Raw genomic sequence first — 19,298 nt, forward strand, 5'->3', positions numbered from 1 at the left:
ATGGTAACACAATACAATTTAAAATGAAATGAAAACATATTTCAAACATTACAAACAATTTCTTTAAAAAAACCCTCTATTTTATTTACATTTTGTAATTGGTTCTTAAACAACTACAAATACAAGAACTATTAAACACTTATCCAGAAGTACATCTAATGGTGTTTGTTCTCTCCATTGACTTTAGACATTCAGTGTTCAAGCATATTACTTAACTTAACCTCTCCACTGAGAAGATTGAGTGCTGGCATAAGAAGGTCTTGATTGGGATCATTTACATATTAAAAGAAAGAGGTCCAAATTTCATAGAAGGTATCGCTTTTTGTTATGTCATTAATCAGCCCCCTGTGTCTGATTAGACACTCAGACATTGCTGTATCCTAGATATTATTTTCCCATATGTTCAGACACAAAACCATCTAAACACATTTAAATATATATATATTAACTGTTCCAATGTCTGTTTCCATTTCTATTAAGATAGTTAGGTATTGGCTGGTTTCTTTGCATTCTTTGTTCATTTTTAAAAGCAAAAGAGGCATTTTTTCCTACTTTGCTACAAAATATAAACACAGACAAGTGGAAATCAGTACTTAAAGTTTCCTCACAAGGGAAACTAACACAGAGACAGCTAAGAGACATTATTCAAAGGAGAGTTAAGAAGCTACAGTTTTCTCAACCTTGATCAACTGGAAGTAATAAAATGAACATGAGTTGCAAACGGGAAACTTTTACTTAATTACACAGGAGCCCCAGAAAACTTGAACAGTGCTTTGGCTGTGCACACAAAACAGACTGGTACTGCAACAATGTTTTATTTGAGGGGGGATTCACCACAACTCAGATCTGAAAACACACAGGAGAATTACAAAGAAATTGCTACTGTACTGCAACAATTTGACATCAGTGTTATCAGTGAACAAAAGATGGCAATTCCAAAGAAAGGAACAATGTGGAAGCAATTATGGGATTGTGGATATGGAACGAATGAATGACTAATAAAATGAAAACAATGCCGTGGGTCTCTCGGTGTCAGAGGGGAGTCAATATGCTGCAATCAAATGTTTCAAAGCCAATGAGGTGGAAACTTCCAATGAAATATTTTATTACAGCCTGCAGTAGTAGAAGATGATGAACGATCCACAGCCAGGAAAGCTAAACAAGAGAGGAGGGCAAGATAACAAACTAATACATAAAGTAGTAAAACATTTCATGGTTATGTACTACCCAGACAATTTGTTCCACTAGTGCCTCGAGGTCATTTGGGAAAACACCAGACAAGATGAGATGACTGACAGCAAGCAATCAGGTTCGTTTTTAAAAGACCAACATTTCAAGATACCAAAGGCAAGGCAACATCGGTTACTGAAAATGGCCAAAGAACACTGGCCCTAATCCAGGTCAGATTCAAGTTCAATAAAGGCCTTTGAAATAAATGGCATTGAACACTCATCACTTCATTAGTTTAAATATACATTTTATGAAGTAATCTAGTTGATCTCTTTATACGTCTTAATACTAGTTGCTGGAAACTGCAGGAGGGGAGAATGCTGTCTTGCTCAGGTCCAAAATATCTTTGGCGTTAGTGATGGGATTTTCTCCCAATGTCAACACAAGCTTCAAAAGTGGGAAGGGGCATAGCTCAGCAGCAGAGTATCTCCTCTGTGTGCAGAAGTTCCCAGGTTAAGTCGTCCACATCTTCCTTTACAGCTGGGAGAGAACCCTTGAATGATATTGCCAGCCTGTGTAGGCTTCTTCAGCTAATTGACAATGTGGTCATTATTTATTGGCTAATCTTTATGCAGGCTTTCTTCAAAAGGAAGCTTCGGCTAGGCCTCCCCAGAAGTCTCCCATCTGAACATTAGATGGAGACTTGCTTAACTTAATTAAAAGGGTGAGAGAAGACCACCCTGATCATCACTGTGGTTTTAAACCTAGCAGGGTGCATCCAAGCAAAAAGCATTGTGAAAAACTTTCTGTGGGAATCTTTCACAGCCTCTGTCTACCTCCCTCTATTTACTTTGGGACCGAAGGCTTACAATTTGCAGTTCACAATCAGGGTGAGCAGAGCTGCAGTGCAGACTTTTGCCCTCTGTGACAAAATTTGTAGATCCAGCATTGGTGGTCTTCAGTAAAATTTCTTCTTGGCCCTATGAACGTGGTGGCTAGCTCTGTGTCTACAGAGCTTCCAAACAGTGTGTTGCAACACTTTAGTGTGTCAACTGCAGTGTGTAGGTGTGTCGTGTGAATGGTTCCCCAGCTCTTGCCAGGGCTAGAAAGGGTCTGGTAAACCTCTGGTTTTCAAGTGAAACTGAATTACTGTGTCGTGAAACGATGCATGTCTTAAAAGTGTATCACCAACATGAAAAGTTTGGAAAACCCTGATCCACACTGTAACTTAAGGTAAAGGTAAAGGTACCCCTGCCCGTACGGGCCAGTCTTGCCAGACTCTAGGGTTGTGCGCTCATCTCACTCTATAGGCCGGGAGCCAGCGCTGTCCGCAGACACTTCTGGGTCACGTGGCCAGCGTGACAAAGCTGCATCTGGCGAGCCAGCGCAGCACACGGAACGCTGTTTACCTTCCCGCTGGTAAGCTGTCCCTATTTATCTACTTGCACCTGAAGGTGCTTTCGAACTGCTAGGTTGGCAGGCGCTGGGACCGAGCAACGGGAGCGCACCCCGCCGCGGGGATTCGAACCTCCGACCTTTCGATCAGCAAGTCCTAGGTGCTGAGGCTTTAACCCACAGCGCCACCCGTGTCCCCTTACACTGTAACTTAACCTGGTTGATAAAAAGAAAGCAGGCAGGGTAGGGTGCCCTGGAAAATAAATCGCCTGGGACACAACAGGTAGGCTGTTTAAATCCCTTCTGGGCAAACCGGAAGGAAGAAATTATCTATCCAGTCACTTGTTTCAAGGTCCACATTGGAGTATAGCATATTAGATGATGATGATGATTTAAAAAAACACCTTTCCTATTCTGGCTGCAGAATCTGGGCTGATTCACATAACCATTATGTGAAACTGTAAAGGCTTAGAGCATGGGTAGGCAAACTAAGGCCCAGGGGCTGAATCCGGCCCTATTGCCTTCTAAATCCAGCCCACGGATGGTCTGGAACCAGCGTTTTTTACATGAGTAGAATGTGTGCTTTTATTTAAAATGCATCTCTGGGTTATTTGTGGGGCATAGGAATTCGTTCATTCCCCCCCCCCCAAAAAAAATATATATAGTCCGGCCCCCCACAAGGTCTGAAGGACAGTGGACTGGCCCCCTTCTGAAAAAGTTTGCTGACCCCTGGCTTAGAGTAAGCTGTTGCTTTGACTGATCTACCACCAGCAGGCCACCTGTCAGGAGGGAATATTTAAAAATGGTTGGTTCTTTTCATATGGCAAACTGAGCACCCGGCTGCCTAAGTGGTTTACAGCAGATTACAGCTGAGTTGAAGTGCTTCTGCAATCAGATATGCTCAATGAATCTCAAGCGCATACTTCCATCCACCCACGGAAACCCTGGGGAGAGATCGTTTGCTTGCTTGATTATTTTCAACACACTGTGTGCTTCCTTAAGTGAAGCTTTGTGCAGATACCAGTGCCAAATTTGTCAACCACAGATGCAATAAACAACATTTCCCCTAGTCACATGAGGAACTGAAAGGTAATATTACATTTTTGGCTTATTATGATGTTGTTGATCATTTACTAATTCAATATCCTGAAGCATATTGGCACACATGCTGCTCAAAACCATTCAGAACAATATACTGTATATGTATGAGTACTAAGACAATTATTTGTTTCAGACCAATGAACTCATTTTTTCCTAGCTTCATATGAAACTGGATTTTGCTCATTTATACATATTCCAATTGCATATTCCAATAGAATTAACAATGAATCTGGAACTTTCTAATGGCAAGCTATCAAGAAGGAACCACTTTTGGCACAATTTTGCATTTCTGGGTGGCTTAGAAGGATCAGGGACCAAAAGCCTAGCAGGATGTGACCAGCCACCATGCCTAAAGGCAGCTTGTCCTGAAGAAGTGGATCAATGTCTGGGGATCAAGATACCTAAGAATCCCTCACAGCTATTTAATGCTATTTACGGGACTATTTGTGGCAACAGCGACAATGGAGTCAGCAATGCCATCAGATCCATATTTCTGAAAAGCTAGCGAGCCTGCAGGGACAACTCTTAATAAAAGACCATTGGCTATTGTGCAATGCCCTCTGCTCCACATTGACTTCCTGGAGATCACCAGGGCAACAGAGTAACAACATAAATTTGCAGCCTCCTAGATTTATCCACATCTGAGGATGTTGTACACATGGCCTAAAGATGGTAATGGCTGGTGTCAGTTGTCTGCTGCGGGCTCTTTTCTGGTATATAGGGCCCAGCAGCTGCCTGACCATGCCAGCTGCCATTGTTGGACCTCTCTAAGACCTGAGGCAATCAAACATGCCACCTGTATACAGTGGTACCTCGGGTTACATACGCTTCAGGTTACAAACGCTTCAGGTTACAGACTCCGCTAACCCAGAAATAGTACCTTGGGTTAAGAACTTTGCTTCAGGATGAGAACAGAAATCGTGCTCCGGCGGCGCGGCAGCAGCAAGAGACCCCATTAGCTAAAGTGGTGCTTCAGGTTAAGAACAGTTTCAGGTTAAGTATGGACCTCCAGAACGAATTAAGTACTTTACCTGAGGTACCACTGTACTATGCATTACTGGCAGGCAGTAGAATTTTTATTTTATTTTTAATGTCCAGTAGCATCTTAAAAACCAACTAAGTTTGTTCTTGGTATGAACTTTTGTGTGCATGCACACTTCTTCAGATACACTGAAACAGAAGTCACCAGACCCTTATATATAATGAGAGGGTGGGGTGGGGTTTTTCTCAGGAGGGTAGTAGGAGATGGGTGATTGACTCAATGGGTATGGTAAACCTGTTGACAACTGTTAACGACTGCAATTGGTCTTACAGGAAAAAGCAAGGGATGAGATAGCCAAAAATAGCTTTATTGTGTATAATGAGATGAGAATCCAATGTCTCTTTTCAGATCAGGTCTCTCCATGGTTTTAAGTTTGGTAAAGGTAAAGGTACCCCTGCCCGTACGGGCCAGTCTTGACAGACTCTAGGGTTGTGCGCCCATCTCACTTAAGAGGCCGAGGGCCAGCGCTGTCCGGAGACACTTCCGGGTCACGTGGCAGGCGTGACAAAGCTGCATCTGGCGAGCCAGCGCAGTACACAGAAACGCCGTTTACCTTCCCGCCAGTAAGCGGTCCCTATTTATCTACTTGCACCCGGGGGTGCTTTCGAACTGCTAGGTTGGCAGGCGCTGGGACCGAGCAGCGGGAGCGCACCCCGCTGCGGGGATTCGAACCGCCGACCTTTCGATCGGCAAGCCCTAGGCGCCAAGGTTTTACCCACAGCGCCACCCGCATCCCTCTTAAGTTTGGTAATAAGTTTTAATTCAGCAACAGGCAGTAGTAGCTCTTCCTCCTCCTCACCACTTTCTTTGGGGATTTGCCAGAATGGAAGGTAGGTCAACAATCAGGTTGCAGTGGTGGAAAAGAGGTTCAGGAGGCTCTTGTCAGAGGCCTTTGCCCATGCCGAATCATACCAACCCTTGATGCAGACCCTGGCAGGCATAACTGTGTCCCAAGGGGTAACTGGTTTTTACTAGGTACTGTCTTTAGAAGGAGCAGCTTGCCTTTTTAATCATTCCTGAATAGATGCTGCCTCGGAAACAAACGCTGCATTGATCTTCAAACCTGAACTGAGCATCAGGATGACTATGAATCACATGACCAGCCAACTCAAAACTTGGAATCAATGGATAAAAAGATAAACATGTTCCCAGATGATGATTGCTTTCTCAGAAGGCTTGGGCGTCACTATGATGACGTTGGAGCTATCACACATCCAGGTCATTCCAATGAAATATCTGATAGCACAGTGTAGGATATGGACATGCTGTGCTTGCAATTGAGTGGACGGCAGGTTATTTACCCATAAGCCTTTTCTTCTTAGTAGGTGCTAGAAAGGGGTTGGGTTTTTAATTATCATTCAGAAATAAGCAGCAGCAAAGATAGCACATTGGGGGGCTTTATCAAAAACACATATTTGGGACATAGAACACTAAACTGATTTTGACACCCATCCTTCGAACTGGATTACATCTGCTGATCTTCCAGTGTGGGCCACAGGTGCTTTGGAAGGTAGCAAAGGAGAAAGTATGAAGTCTTCTAAGTGAGCATCTCAAAGCATTTCTAGGTTTGTTTGTTTTTTGTTCTTACACCTCTCGTTGAATCCATCTACCCCTTCTTAATGTGCTGTTGAATTATTGGTGGGTCCACTAACAGCCTTTTTCTCAGACGTGACTCATTCACATCAAATTATGTTTCTCGCAACTCTTCTAGTTACCGTACATTCTCTAGGGAACACCCCTCAGCTCTTAATATAGGCTCCTGCTGGTTTCCGTGCTGTCAAGCAATTTTTTCCCCAGAAATGGTTATTTGGGGTTATTTCTTAGAGTTTTAATTCAATCTGGCTGCCTGCTGGATTTGTTATTTCTTGCCCCACTTTTTCTTTGTAAGATTCTGAATTGTGTTTGCTTCATAGCCGCTATGGATATCCCCATTTGGGGATAAACCTTACTACAAATAAATGGAGGACAGTCTATAAATCTTTAAAATAAAATATTTCAAAGAAATACAATTCTTCAGTGAAAGTGTATTCTTGTCTGGCACCATTCTTCTGTACTTGGTTCAGCCTTGTATTTTAGCCCTAGGCTGGTAGCCCTAGGCAAAAATAGATTGCATGCAGGTGAGTGAACGGGTTACTAGATGAGAGATGAAGCACTCTGTCCCTCCCAACACGCAGTGAAGAAATATAAGGGTAAAGGTAAAGGGACCTCTGACCATGAGGTCCAGTCGTGGCCGACTCTGGGGTTGCGGCACTCATCTCGCTTTATTGGCCGAGGGAGCCAGCATACAGCTTCCGGGTCATGTGGCCAGCATGGCTAAGCCGCTTCTGGCAAACTAGATCAGCACACGGAAACGCAGTTTACCTTCCCACTGGAGTGGTACCTATTTATCTACTTGCACTTTGACGTGCTTTCAAACTGCTAGGTTGGCAGGAGCAGGGACCGAGCAACAGGAGCTCACCCCATCACGGGGATTCGAACTGCCAACCTTCTGATCGGCAAGTCCTTGGCTCTGTGGTTTGGGTTGCTAACTGCGGGATGGAATTCTCCCTGCTCTTCTGCCGGCTCCCAGCAGGCTGATTTGTTCATTTATTTGCAGGCATCTAACCTTTCTGGATTTTGTTGTTCGGATGCATCCTTACATTAGTTATACAGTCGTACCTTGGAAGTTGAATGGAATCCATTCTGGAAGTCCGTTCGACTTCCAAAAATGGTTAGCAAACCAGAACAGCCACTTCCGGGTTTGCGGTGTTCGTAAGCGAAAACGTTCGAGAACTAAGTGTAGGGCTGTAGCCATTAGGAAGTTGATACACAATGGTAAGATGACCAAATTCCAGAAAAAACACACACACACACTGGCAGAAGTTCGCAACATTGTTAGTTTATCATTTTAGGAATTCTGACTGCAGAGAAAACTCTTATCTTTCTAATCAACAGAAATCTTTCTATTTCAGAAAAGAATAATCTGTGGGTTAGAAAATATTGAGATCGAAGCCATGGAAATATCATGGCTGAAGACAATGGTGTGTTAACATGTGGTGCTATCGTAAAACACTTCTGCGCTATTGCTAGCTTTGCAAATAAAATACTGTGCAGATCGATAAAGGCAATCCATTTTATGACATTAAAATGAGTTATACTAGATCTAGGTCACTGCATTTTATTTTGTTCAATAAGATCAGCAATGAAACATACATAAGTCAGATTAAAGTGAGCAAAGTTGGTGAAGCCAGAAAAAAAGATCTGTAAGAGGGAAAGATGAAGGTTCACACCACATTTTTATGAATTTGGGGTTCAATCCAGCTTCATCTTTCACCTACAAGAAAAAGCACAAATAAATAGTTAAAACAGAAAAAACAAAACAATACCCCCCCCCAACAGGAAACCCAACAGAATTGATTTCCTAATTGTCATGCACAGGGTTGCAGAGTGAGTTTTCTTGAATTTGGTGAATTAAGTCAACATTTTTAAAGTAATTCTGGTTGAAGGAAGGTGCAATCTTCTCAGTGGAGCTTTCTGCAGGCTGCCACTTGTGCACTGGTGGAGATACAAGTATATGCACTTCCACCTTCCCACTCATTGGACAAAACAAATCGGGAGTTTTGTGTGAGTGGAATGATCACTCTGTGGGTGGAGGCCAGTGAAAACCATCAGGGCTGGGTGGAGGACACTTCCAACCCACAAAACAAACAAACCAAGAAAGGGAGTTTGGATTGCAACTTAGATCATTATTATTATTACTTTAGAGGAATGATAAACTCACCTTGGGGGAGGGCCATAGATCAGTGACAGAGCACATGTTTTACGTGTCAAAGGTTCCTGGTTCAATCACTGGCAAGTAGGACTGGGAATGACTGCTGTTTGAAACCCTGGAAAGCCAATGCCAGTCTGTGTAGATGTTGTTGTTGTTGTTGCTGCTGTTTAGTCGTTTAGTCGTGTCCAACTCTTCGTGACCCCATGGACCAGAGCAGGCCAGGCACTCCTGTCTTCTACTGCCTCCCGCAGTTTGGTCAAACTCATGCTGGTAGCTTCAAGAACACTGTCCAGCCATCTCGTCCTCTGTCGTCCCCTTCTCTTGTGCCCTCCATCTTTTCCAACATCAGGGTCTTTTCCAGGGAGTCTTCTCTTCTCATGAGGTAGCCAAAGTATTGGAGCCTCAGCTTCACGATCTGTCCTTCCAGTGAGCACTCAGGGCTGATTTCCTTCAGAATGGATGCATTTGATCTTCTTGCAGTCCATGGGACTCTCAAGAGCCTCCTCCAGCACCATAATTCAAAAGCATCAATTCTTCGGCGATCAGCCTTCTTTATGGTCCAGCTCTCACTTCCATACATCACTACTGGGAAAACCATAGCTTTAACTATACGGACCTTTGTTGGCAAGGTGATGTTTCTGCTTTTTAAGAGACATAGATGTAGATGAGTGTGCTTCAATTTTGGGTCCTCCGTTGTTGAAGTACAACTCCCATCATTTCTGGTCATGGAAAATCTGGCTCTGGGTGATGGGAGTTGTAGTCCCAACAACTTTTGGTGGCCCAAGGTTGAAGAAGACTGGTGCAGACAACACTGTACTCCATGGACCTGTTGGTCTGCCTCAGTATAAGGCAACTTCCTATGTTCAAATCCCTGGTTAGCTATGAAGCTCAGTGGATGCCTGAGGAAAACACATTTCCTTCTCATCCTAACCTACGTACACCACACTGCTCTGGCCCCTTTGGAGGAAAGGCAGAATAAAAATTCAGCTGTCGGCAGTTGTGGCTAAACAATATTCAACACAATGTCTTCCAGATGTTTCTGAACTACTACAACTTCCATCAACTGCATGTTCAATAACATCTGAAAGGCACCAGGGACCATCCCTGCAATATTGTGATTTAGCTGGATGGTTCATTCTTCTACCTTGTGAAGTAGAGAAGAGGGTTTGAACAGGAGGAAGAGGAGACTTTAAGATTCCCATTCTTGGAAAACATTTCCATCAATAATGACAGTCTTCAGTTGGGCTTTATTCTATTTGTGGTGCCTCTGCAGCTATCGAGACAGAAGAACAGAAGTACTCACACCACCATTCTGATTTAGAAATAATAGGTGTTTTTAAACCTGTTTAGCTAATTCAAAAAATAAGCATTCTGGAACAAAGAGGAGTGTTGTAAATTGTTTGGTTCCAAAGATCACATTGCGTAAGCGAAATACATTTGTCCACACGCAGAGGGGATCACTAATTCCCTTCCCCATCTGCAACCCCTGAAAACTGGCTCCGCTTTGGGATATGCTCTGGAGAAGTTGGAGGGGGGTGCAGATGAGGGGGAAATTGGCAGCTACCTTGCACAAGAGGAAGGGCCTTAGATTTGCACAGTGGGGTCTTTGGATCCAAGCCAGCCTATGCAAAGTTTCTTTGACTTACTTGGCAAAAGGTCTCTCATAAATAAGGTTGTTTTGGTTTGCAGAATAGAAGGTAGGAGACAACAAGAAGAATGCTTTGCAAACGTTAAGCCACAGCTGGAGTCATATTTTTTCCCCCTTGTACAAATAAATAAGGAGAATTGGAAGTTTTACAAGACACATGGAACAATACGCAGTGGTTGTCATCTGGTTAGACTGAACCTTTCTAGTTTTTAGGAGTTTTCAAAATAAAGAGGGATTTGGAGACTTTATGGGTCTGCGGGACACATGTTTGTGACAGCCACTTCCAGATGGGTGGCTCCAAGCTCTTATAAAATACTGTTCTTCTGCTGTAAGATGCAGAATTGCAAGTGACTTTCAACACTTTCAGGGATATTACACTTTTCCCTGAATGTTAATCCCACTACGTTGATACTAGTGAATGTGATGTACGGTAGCTGCTGTGTCAGGGGAAAGGGAAGGTCTAGTTCACCTAAGAGACCTTTGGGAGGAGGAATTCCAGGTGATCCTTAAAATTAAAAATCTGTAATTTATTTAGCACTACCCATGTTTACTAATGTGAGTGTAGTTGCCCATTAGTGTCCATGAAATGTGAGTACCCAGAATACTGAACTTTTATTTTGGATTGAAAGTGCTTCAGTAGGGAAGTGGCAACACATTGCCAAAATGGTGGTGACCATAATTTTGTGTTTTTGTTTTTGTCTTTTTAAAGTGTTATGGTGCTGTAACACTCTTTTATTTAAAGAACACCTGTAATATTCATTAGTATCAAAAGGGAAGATTGGGGACAGTTAAATTCCCAGGGTGTTTTATTTTCTGCCATAAACCAAATTCCAAACTTATGCTGCTATCCTGTAGACAAATACATACAGACTGATATATATCTATCGCCTTAAATGTTGTTATTTAAAATATAGTATTCATGTTGCTAAACATATGGTTTTTCCATCAAAGCTCTATACATGATAATTAGAACTACATAGGAAGCCACAAGACATCATTAGCTATGCATAACAAAAATGATTCTGAATTAAGTACGGTGCTAAGAGTTTAGAAAACAAAGCTCATTTGAATGGTGAACATTCTCATCAGCTGGTAGACTGCTTCAAAGCCCATCTGCAACTTTGCACAGTCATTTTCAGAAACAAAAATAAACTGATTTAACATGTGATATAGTGCATGTACACACACACACACCTCCCTTTAATTTGGTAAAAATTAACAAAATTTGAATTTATAATTATCAGTTTTCACTGCATAGTGCCAAGGCTCAATGTGATGAGCAATGTGCTAATTATTTGTTTAAGCATCCTTCCTTTTTTTAAAAAAAGGTGTGTTTAATAAGGGCAAAAAGAAAGCTTTAAAATTTCTATTTCATTTTGCCGATTGTCAGTCTTCCTGTGCTGTGAGCTGCAGAATGGGATACAACTATACCACATATCCCATAATGAGAGAGCTGCCACTCCCTCCTGAACTCCAATAAATCTATTGTCATTATCATTATGGCATTATGTGCCATCCATAGTTCAAAGGCCTACCCAAGCTGATGTGAATTTAACCCCAGACCATATATTTATAAGAGGAAGGCATTCATATCAGCAAAAGCTTCCAGCATGAGGCAGTAATTTGATCATGAAGGAACTATAGCTCAGTGGTAGACCATCTGCTTTTGCACCCAGATGATCCTAGGCTCAGTCTCCAGCATCTCCAAGTATGACCAGGAGACTGCCCTGCCTAAAACCCCAAATAACCACTGCCAATCAGTGTAGACAGTTGGGCTACTTAGCATAATAGTTTGCCACGTTCTTACAAGTTTGCAGCAGTCCCCACTCTTTGTTTCATATCAAAGTTACAGAAAGATCATCATAAATAATTGACTAAAAGGTAAAGGTAAAGGGACCCCTGACCATTAGGTCCAGTCATGGCCGCCTCTGGGGTTGCGGCGCTCATCTCGCTTTATTGGCCGAGGGAGCCGGCGTACAGCTTCCGGGTCATGTGGCCAGCATGGCTAAGCCGCTTCTGGCGAACCAGAGCAGCACATAGAAACACTGTTTACCTTCCCGCCGGAGCGGTACATATTTATCTACTTGCACTTTGATGTGCTTTCAAACTGCTAGTTTGGCAGGAGCAGGGACCGAGCAACGGGAGCTCACCCCGTCGTGGGGATTCGAACCGCCGACCTTCTGATCGGCAAGCCCTAGGCTCTGTGGTTTAACCCACAGCACCACCTGCGTCCCTCTAAATAACTGACGACTCCTCTCTCAATTAATTCAGATTAAGTGCATAATTTGCTTTGCCAACAGCATGAGGTTTATAGAACACAATCAAGTGCTAGAGGACCCACAAAGAGATATTGTGATAATGTCCTCCCGGGACTGTGGCTGTAAGAAACTGCCCGGGATGTGAGTCACAGTGTGAGCCGACAGCCAGAAAATAGGCCACAGTCCTCTCACAATTTTACAAAACGTACGTTTGTAGAGCCAAACGTCAATACCAAGAAACTGAGTGCCCTTGCCAAGTTTTTGAAAGGGCAGTGCCAGAAGCTGAATCATTGGTCACAGCATGTCAGTAGAGGAGGTTCAGAGAGACTTGAGAGGAACAGAAGGTGAAAAACTAAAGGTTGAATAAAAAGATAGGAAGCAGGAGTACGAGAAAATCCTGAAAAGTAAAGTCTGGCTGGCAAGACTCTAGCTGGACATTCTAGATCAAAAGTTCCATGTAATATGACCATGTAACAATGGGATTTTATACTCAACCTTGCAGCATTTCACTGGAGCCACCAGTGACTTTAATAACTCATTTCTGTTCTGCTCACTGACATATCTATCCCTTCCTGCCCACAGGACTAGGAGGAGCAAAATAAACAATAGCTCATAAAGCAATTTTAATAGGCAGAGTGTTTCATAGTCAATCTTACTTCACATAAGAATTCTGTAAGGTAAGTCACTGTTCCTCAGCTTTGCCAAGATCATGCCCAGTCTATGACTTGGCATGTATTTTAATTAGTGTGGAGTGTGCAGCTCACATTACCTCATATGTAAGCACATGACCTGGTGCATAATGAAGGGAATCTGCAGTACATGACATCTGCACATAGGACAATCACTAATGGGAACTCACTTTCTCTCTCTCAAATACAGACCCTCAAGAGGCCACATGGACATGATGGCTAGCACTGATGGGAATTGGAGTACAAAAACCTATCTAGAGACAGAGGTTCCCCCACACTTCTCTAAAGCCTGTTGTATTGTCATATTACTAAAAAAAAAGTGTGCTTGGTATAATTTGTGAAAACAACCTTAGGAGAGTTGAGATATGCATTTACCGTGGCAAAGGTACCTTAGAGACATTATAGTATGTACACTAAACTTGCTGGAGGAGGATACAGAATTGAGAGGAGCCTATGAATGCGTGTAGTTTGAGATGTACATTGGTGTGTATGGTGTTCAGCACTTGGCATGCAAAAATATTCACATATAACATGCCTTTTATATTGTGCTGGGAATTTTTGAACCTTGAATATATTTGTTTCAAAATTAAGGAAATACATATATAAAGAAAACAATGTTTCTTACCACATGTGCACATACCCATATTAGAAAAATGGTTCAATGAAACAAACATAAGACAAAAAAGCAAGAGTTTATAATTACACAGATGTGATATTGTCTTCAGATTCTTTCTCCCCCAAGTTAACACTGCCTGTAATGGTAGATTCTTCATGAGTTGCAGCGTTGTCCTGTATTTTTTTTGAACAACGTGGTATTTGACCACAAAAGTACATATAAATCCATGGATTAACACAGCTGTTAAGATTCCCTAGGAGCATAAGAATGGCTATTACTGGACCTGAAAGGAAAAGAATTTATAAGTCATTCAGAGAAGACAAAGGAATATGTTGCAGGGGAAATGATCTCTCTCTCTCTCTCTTAATGAAAAACTGATTTTTATACCCTGAACAGATGTTTATGCCCTGAAGAGTAAGCTCACTCTCAATAAAACGTTAATAAAAGATATACATAAGAATTTTTTGATCCCATTGATCTTCAACCAATTAACTTACTATAGATTTGTTTGGGAGTGGGTGAAGATTTTCCAAATGTCTTTAGAAACATTTTGTCACAGTTTCAAAATCCAGTCTATATTTCTCTAGAATCAGATTATTGTTCAATTCAATGTAGTGTTTCTCGTGCACTATAGACTATTCGTAAGAGTAACAGGAAATGTCTCGTTCAGTTTTGACTTGAGCAAATACTCCAGCTGATCTGCTCCAGTTGTTCATAAATCATAATGGACATAACATTCAGCGGCCTTTGGGGCGCAAGCCTTTCAATAAGTTTTGAAGCAAAATTCTACTCACTTAAAAACAATTGATTTCCTGTGTTTGTTCTTTAAATTCGCAAAGAAATGTCATTTGATTTTTTCTTTTCTTATTAAGCCGTTTAATATTATGCTCACATTTAGAATGAATATAAATCCATCCAGATATTAAATATATAGCAATGTGATTATTGGCTATGTATCGGGCAAGATCATTGGCCTTACCTTCAGTCCTAGCATCACTGGGGTGCCAGGCAGTCCACAGCTGTGCGATGAAAAAAGGTGACCAACAGAAAATATAAGCCACAACTATCACCACTGTCATCTTTATAGTCTTGATCATAGCCTTCGATGTACAACTTGCATTGTTTCCCTGGCATGGCTGTATTTGCTTCTGATTCGTCACTTCCAATTCATTGGAGCTTTTCAAATGCATATGCATTTGAATTGCTCTGCAGATCCTCACATGACATACGATGAGGACAGCTGCGGGGAGGAAGAAAATAGCGATGGAAATCCAAGTCACATACACCTTTGTGCCCCAGGGTTCAATGAAGTCAGCTTGGCAGTCAAAGATGCCTGGGGATACCTCTCTCTTCCGAAAGATAAATACCTGGGGAACGCTGAAGACCAGAGAAATGAACCAGCTTGTGCAGATCGGAGGGTTCCAAAGGGCCGCCTTCTTTGGAAAAGAGGCCATGGGGTGGCACACAGCTTGGTATCTATCCAATGCCATAACCACGATCATATAAGTGGAGGCAAACATGCTCAACAGCTGGAGATAAATGATGGTTCTGCACAGAATGTCTGGGCCCATGAAAACATCTGTAATTTTCCAAAACAGCTGCGGAAGGACTTGGAAGAACGCAACCATCAGGTCTGCAATGCTCAGGTGAAGCAGGAACACATACATCCTAGACAGCTTCATTCTTCTCCTCCATAACACCAGGATGAGGATGATGTTGCCCACAGACGCTGTCGCAAATATTATCCCCAGCACAGCGATTTCTACCAGAGCTAATTGTTCATTTCTCGATTGCCTTTCGGGAAGAGCTGGTGCATTTGTGGAGTTGAGAAAACCGGGAAGGAAAGGAACGCCAGGCTCATAGTCATCTTTGGAAAATGAGAAATTCTTCATAATGCAGAAGAGCTACTTTCAGAGAGGGTCACTTAGGTTGGCAGCCGTGGAAGGCAAGCTATTAAATATACCGCCAGTTGTTTATGTTTCAGTGTGTCTTGGAACATATGGGTTCACGCACCAGTGGACTTGAATTTCAAACTTTCTCTCTCGTCGTCCAATAAAAACATCTAAAAACTAAAAAAAAAAAAAACAACCCAGCAGCTTTACTCTTAACAAGTAGATCTTTATGTAACTTGAGAAACTGCAGTTGTCTTAGCCAGGAGGAAAATCAGAAACACACACATACACTGAAACTTGTTGGCTTATAGAAAGTGAACTACCTATTTGCATTGACATCCCAAAATAAAAGCAGCCAAATTTATGCTTATACATTTGTTTATGGGATATTTGCCTAGTATCTACGTGACAACTGTGTTCTTTAATGTACCATGATTCTCATTATCATATAATGACAAAGCTTTCTACATATGTACATGGAAAGGCTGTGCACTTTTTCCTCAAAAAGGAATGAAAAACCCCAGAACAAAGAAATAGGCTAAAAACAATATATTCAACAAGGGGACCATATTTCCCCATTAACTTTGTTCTCCCACCACAAAAAAGGTGCATTCACTATAAAAGATGTCTCCAAAAATAATCCTAGTGCTCCTTTGTTCTTTCCTTGTACAAAATTAAATTATCACAATTGGAATTCCTTTGTTCATACAAAATATATCCATGTCAATATAACCTAGAACTACACACCTGTTCTTGTATTTTTCACATTGAGCAAAAATACAATGGAGGATGCAGATTTAAAAAGTGCAGATAAGATATTCTTTGCCCTTTGAATGACTACAGCTTGTGAAACTGCCAAGCAGATTTACAGCTCTCCAGTCTTCTTCTTTTCTTGGTATGGACTACACTGTTTTATTGTAGGAAAAAACTACTGTTGATTTTGGGAAGGGCATGGCTGCTTCATACATTTACATTTTTAAGATGTGCCCATATTAGTTTGCAATGAAAATACGCAATGCATGAATGCAACAAAAATGTGATAGCAAATACACAATTTTGTAGCGGTTCCTCATACCAGTTCTTCCAGAATAATTTCCCAATGAGGGTATACTCGGAAGCAAACACAAGGCTGCCTTGCCGAGTATTGTACAAAGCAGCTCCACAGCAGAGCTAAAATCCTACACCTGTCGCTGTAGTCTCTCTACAGTATTATCAAACAGAGGTGTGCAATATTTTGGTCTACATTCCGACAAATATTCCCTCATTTCCCCCCTTTTCTCCCCGCCCTACTATCATAAATATCAAATGGTCCCAAGCAAACATTGTCCCTTGTTTCTTATTTCCACCAGTTTAGGGCATGTTGTGTATCGGCAAACTAACAGGTCAACTATTCTCTCTGTATTCATTAAAAAGGGCTATAGTACTTACTTAGCTTGCAGGTGTTGTTAAGTCTTGATAATCAGTGTCCATAAAGCAAAACGAATCCACAGTATCCTCAAAATGAGCATTCCCCTGCCTGCTTAAAGCTGCATAGCAATAACTGAGCGACTGAGAAATATTTCTCCAGCTTTGATTCTGGAAAAAAAGGGGGGGGGACGTCCTTGCATTTGTTATATTGCAAACTCTTATGTACTTCGGCTTCTCTTGAGGTCAAAAATTCTTCCACAGAGAACACTTGGTTTGTATTTAGATGAGGTTTTCAAGAGAAAATATTCCTAGTCACCGGATGTGTGAAATTGCTGCAAGTTCATCAAATCCTTCCCTTTAACATAAACATAGCCTCATGTTTTCCGCTTCTCTTTTATAGTGTGCTATATATTAATGTTGTTTGGACTAGAAATGTAAACTGATGTTCCCGAAACAGCGAAAGCCTGGCTCTTACAATGGCAAAAGTGGCGGCAAATGGCATGCCATACATTAGTGTTCAGGTTCCTTCACATTTACAGGAAGTAGTAGCTGGTCACAGTCCAATATATTTCCAAATGCTTTTCCGGAACATATAGTTTCACAGGTGATGCTTGCAGATCTTCACGAAACAAAATCAGAAAGCCACTTATAATTCAGCTATGCATTTATTCCATTGCTAAAGTGTGTTCTCCCTCATGGAGAGCACAGGTTGCGGGCGGGGCTGACAAGACACCTCACTGTTACTAGGCAAATGGTTTGGCCATCCTTTAAGCAGGGGCGGGCTGTTACTGGGGAAATCTAGATGTTGCCATTTGCTGATTGACAGCCCTATTTGTTAAATACAATGCTCGCAGCGAAGAACTTCCTCTTTTCGCTGCTTACTTCGGATCACCCGCCCTCCCTTCCCTAATTTTAGGCTGTTTGCTTCACCTTGCTATGCCTGTCATGGGGTCGTCTGCTTTGGGGCAGGGGCCTGGTAGGAATTTTGTCCATTTGGCTAATTAGGGTGTGCCACTTGGTTTTTGCCTACTGCGTAGCAAATCGTCACAACTTGTAAGGTTTGCGGTTAGGCATTGGTCTTGGAATTGGTTGTTGGAGGGGTATGGATTCGGCTGTGCCTGCCCCTCCAAAATGCTGCTGCTGCTTCAAGGGTTTTCCGTTAAAGGAACCCAGGGGCTCCCCATGCTTTTGTCCGAAACCCCCTGGCAAGGGGCTAGGGCCACGCAAGCCCCTGGGAGCATTCTGGGTAGAGGTGAGGCATGGTTCCCAGTCCCGTCTCTCTCCCCAGGTGACTTACCCTTGCTGACTTCGCGGGGGATGCGAATGTCAGAGCTGTCCCCGTGCAGGGTCAGTTAGTGCTACCAATGCCTAAGCAACCACTCACATTGCTGTAATTTGAATAAAGTTGTGGCCAAAATTATGCCCAAAACCTTAAACAAAAATTAAGTGTCAATTGTGTTTTTCTTTGGGGGGGGTGTCATGGGGACCTCGACGCGCAACCTGAAAGCACATCCAACACAAGTCTAATGTGCATGACTTACCCCCAATGAATGCTGGGAAATGCAGTTTATTAAGGATGCTGGGAATTATAGTGCTGTGAGAAGGAAACTATAGTTCCCAGGATTCTTTGAAGGTAGTCACGTGCTTTAAGTGTGCACGGAGTGTGTATTATAATTGTATGGCATGGATCTGTCCTAAGCCAAACTTCTTCTGATCCCCCTTAAATGCAGACTGCCAAGATCCTAAATCTATTTTAGATTTCATGCATAACCACGTGCCAAACCACATGCACCAGTTCTCATGTTACGGTGCCTTATGAATGTGGGCACATGTGAGCCACATCTAAGGATTTTGCATCCTCAAGGACCGCAACTTGAGTAACCAAGATCTTGCTCTCCAGGGTTTCTGCAGCAGGCTGTTTGCCAGTCCCCACTGACCAAGACGGCATCTGCGTCCTTGGCTAAGAGCTCAAGCCATTCCTGCCAGTTTGATAACTTCTTTGCTGAGATTATTCCAAAATCTGTGGGGGGAAAGGAACAAGTGTGCACCTGCTTCTTCATCTCTCATCACAAAAATGCCGACTGTTATGTACTGAAGTTCTCACCCTGGGCCAGCAGGGGGATACTGTAGATAGTTCAGGTCCACATATGCAAATAAGGGGTCGAAAGTGACGTTCAGTGATTGGATAGTTACAGAAAATGGTGACTGTTGCGTTCTAGTGGAGCTATATAAGCAGGCTGGCTGAACCCTTCAGTTCTGTTCTGTTCTGACCTGTGAATAAACAAGAGCTGTTTGGCGAACCGCTGTGTCGTCTGATATGTTCACCCAC

At 42.4% G+C, this 19,298-nt stretch overlaps 1 protein-coding gene across 1 annotated transcript; it reads right to left on the reverse strand.

Annotated features, from left to right (window-relative positions):
• Positions 1–10,895: 10,895 nt before the first annotated feature.
• On the reverse strand, positions 10,896–17,861 carry LOC114605958 (mesotocin receptor-like). The gene is made up of 3 exons (XM_028747684.2): positions 16,991–17,861; positions 14,650–15,739; positions 10,896–13,953 (listed from the first exon to the last, which is right to left on the reverse strand). Exons 2-3 carry the CDS (start codon positions 15,560–15,562, stop codon positions 13,754–13,756), a joined length of 1,113 nt encoding a protein of 370 aa, XP_028603517.2. The 5' UTR covers positions 15,563–15,739; positions 16,991–17,861; the 3' UTR covers positions 10,896–13,753.
• Between the last annotated feature and the right edge of the window lie 1,437 nt (positions 17,862–19,298).

This window comes from Podarcis muralis, chromosome 10 (genome assembly GCF_964188315.1).
Source record: "Podarcis muralis chromosome 10, rPodMur119.hap1.1, whole genome shotgun sequence".
NCBI lineage: Eukaryota > Metazoa > Chordata > Lepidosauria > Squamata > Lacertidae > Podarcis > Podarcis muralis.

Bases quoted from the DNA above. Each gene is read 5' to 3' on its own strand.
- LOC114605958 (XM_028747684.2), bottom strand. From the start codon at position 15,562: ATGAAGAATTTCTCATTTTCCAAAGATGACTATGAGCCTGGCGTTCCT. The intron at 13,954-14,649 runs GTAAGGCCAATG...TTTTCCTTTCAG, and splicing joins CAGTGATGCTAGGACTGAAG to GTCCAGTAATAGCCATTCTT.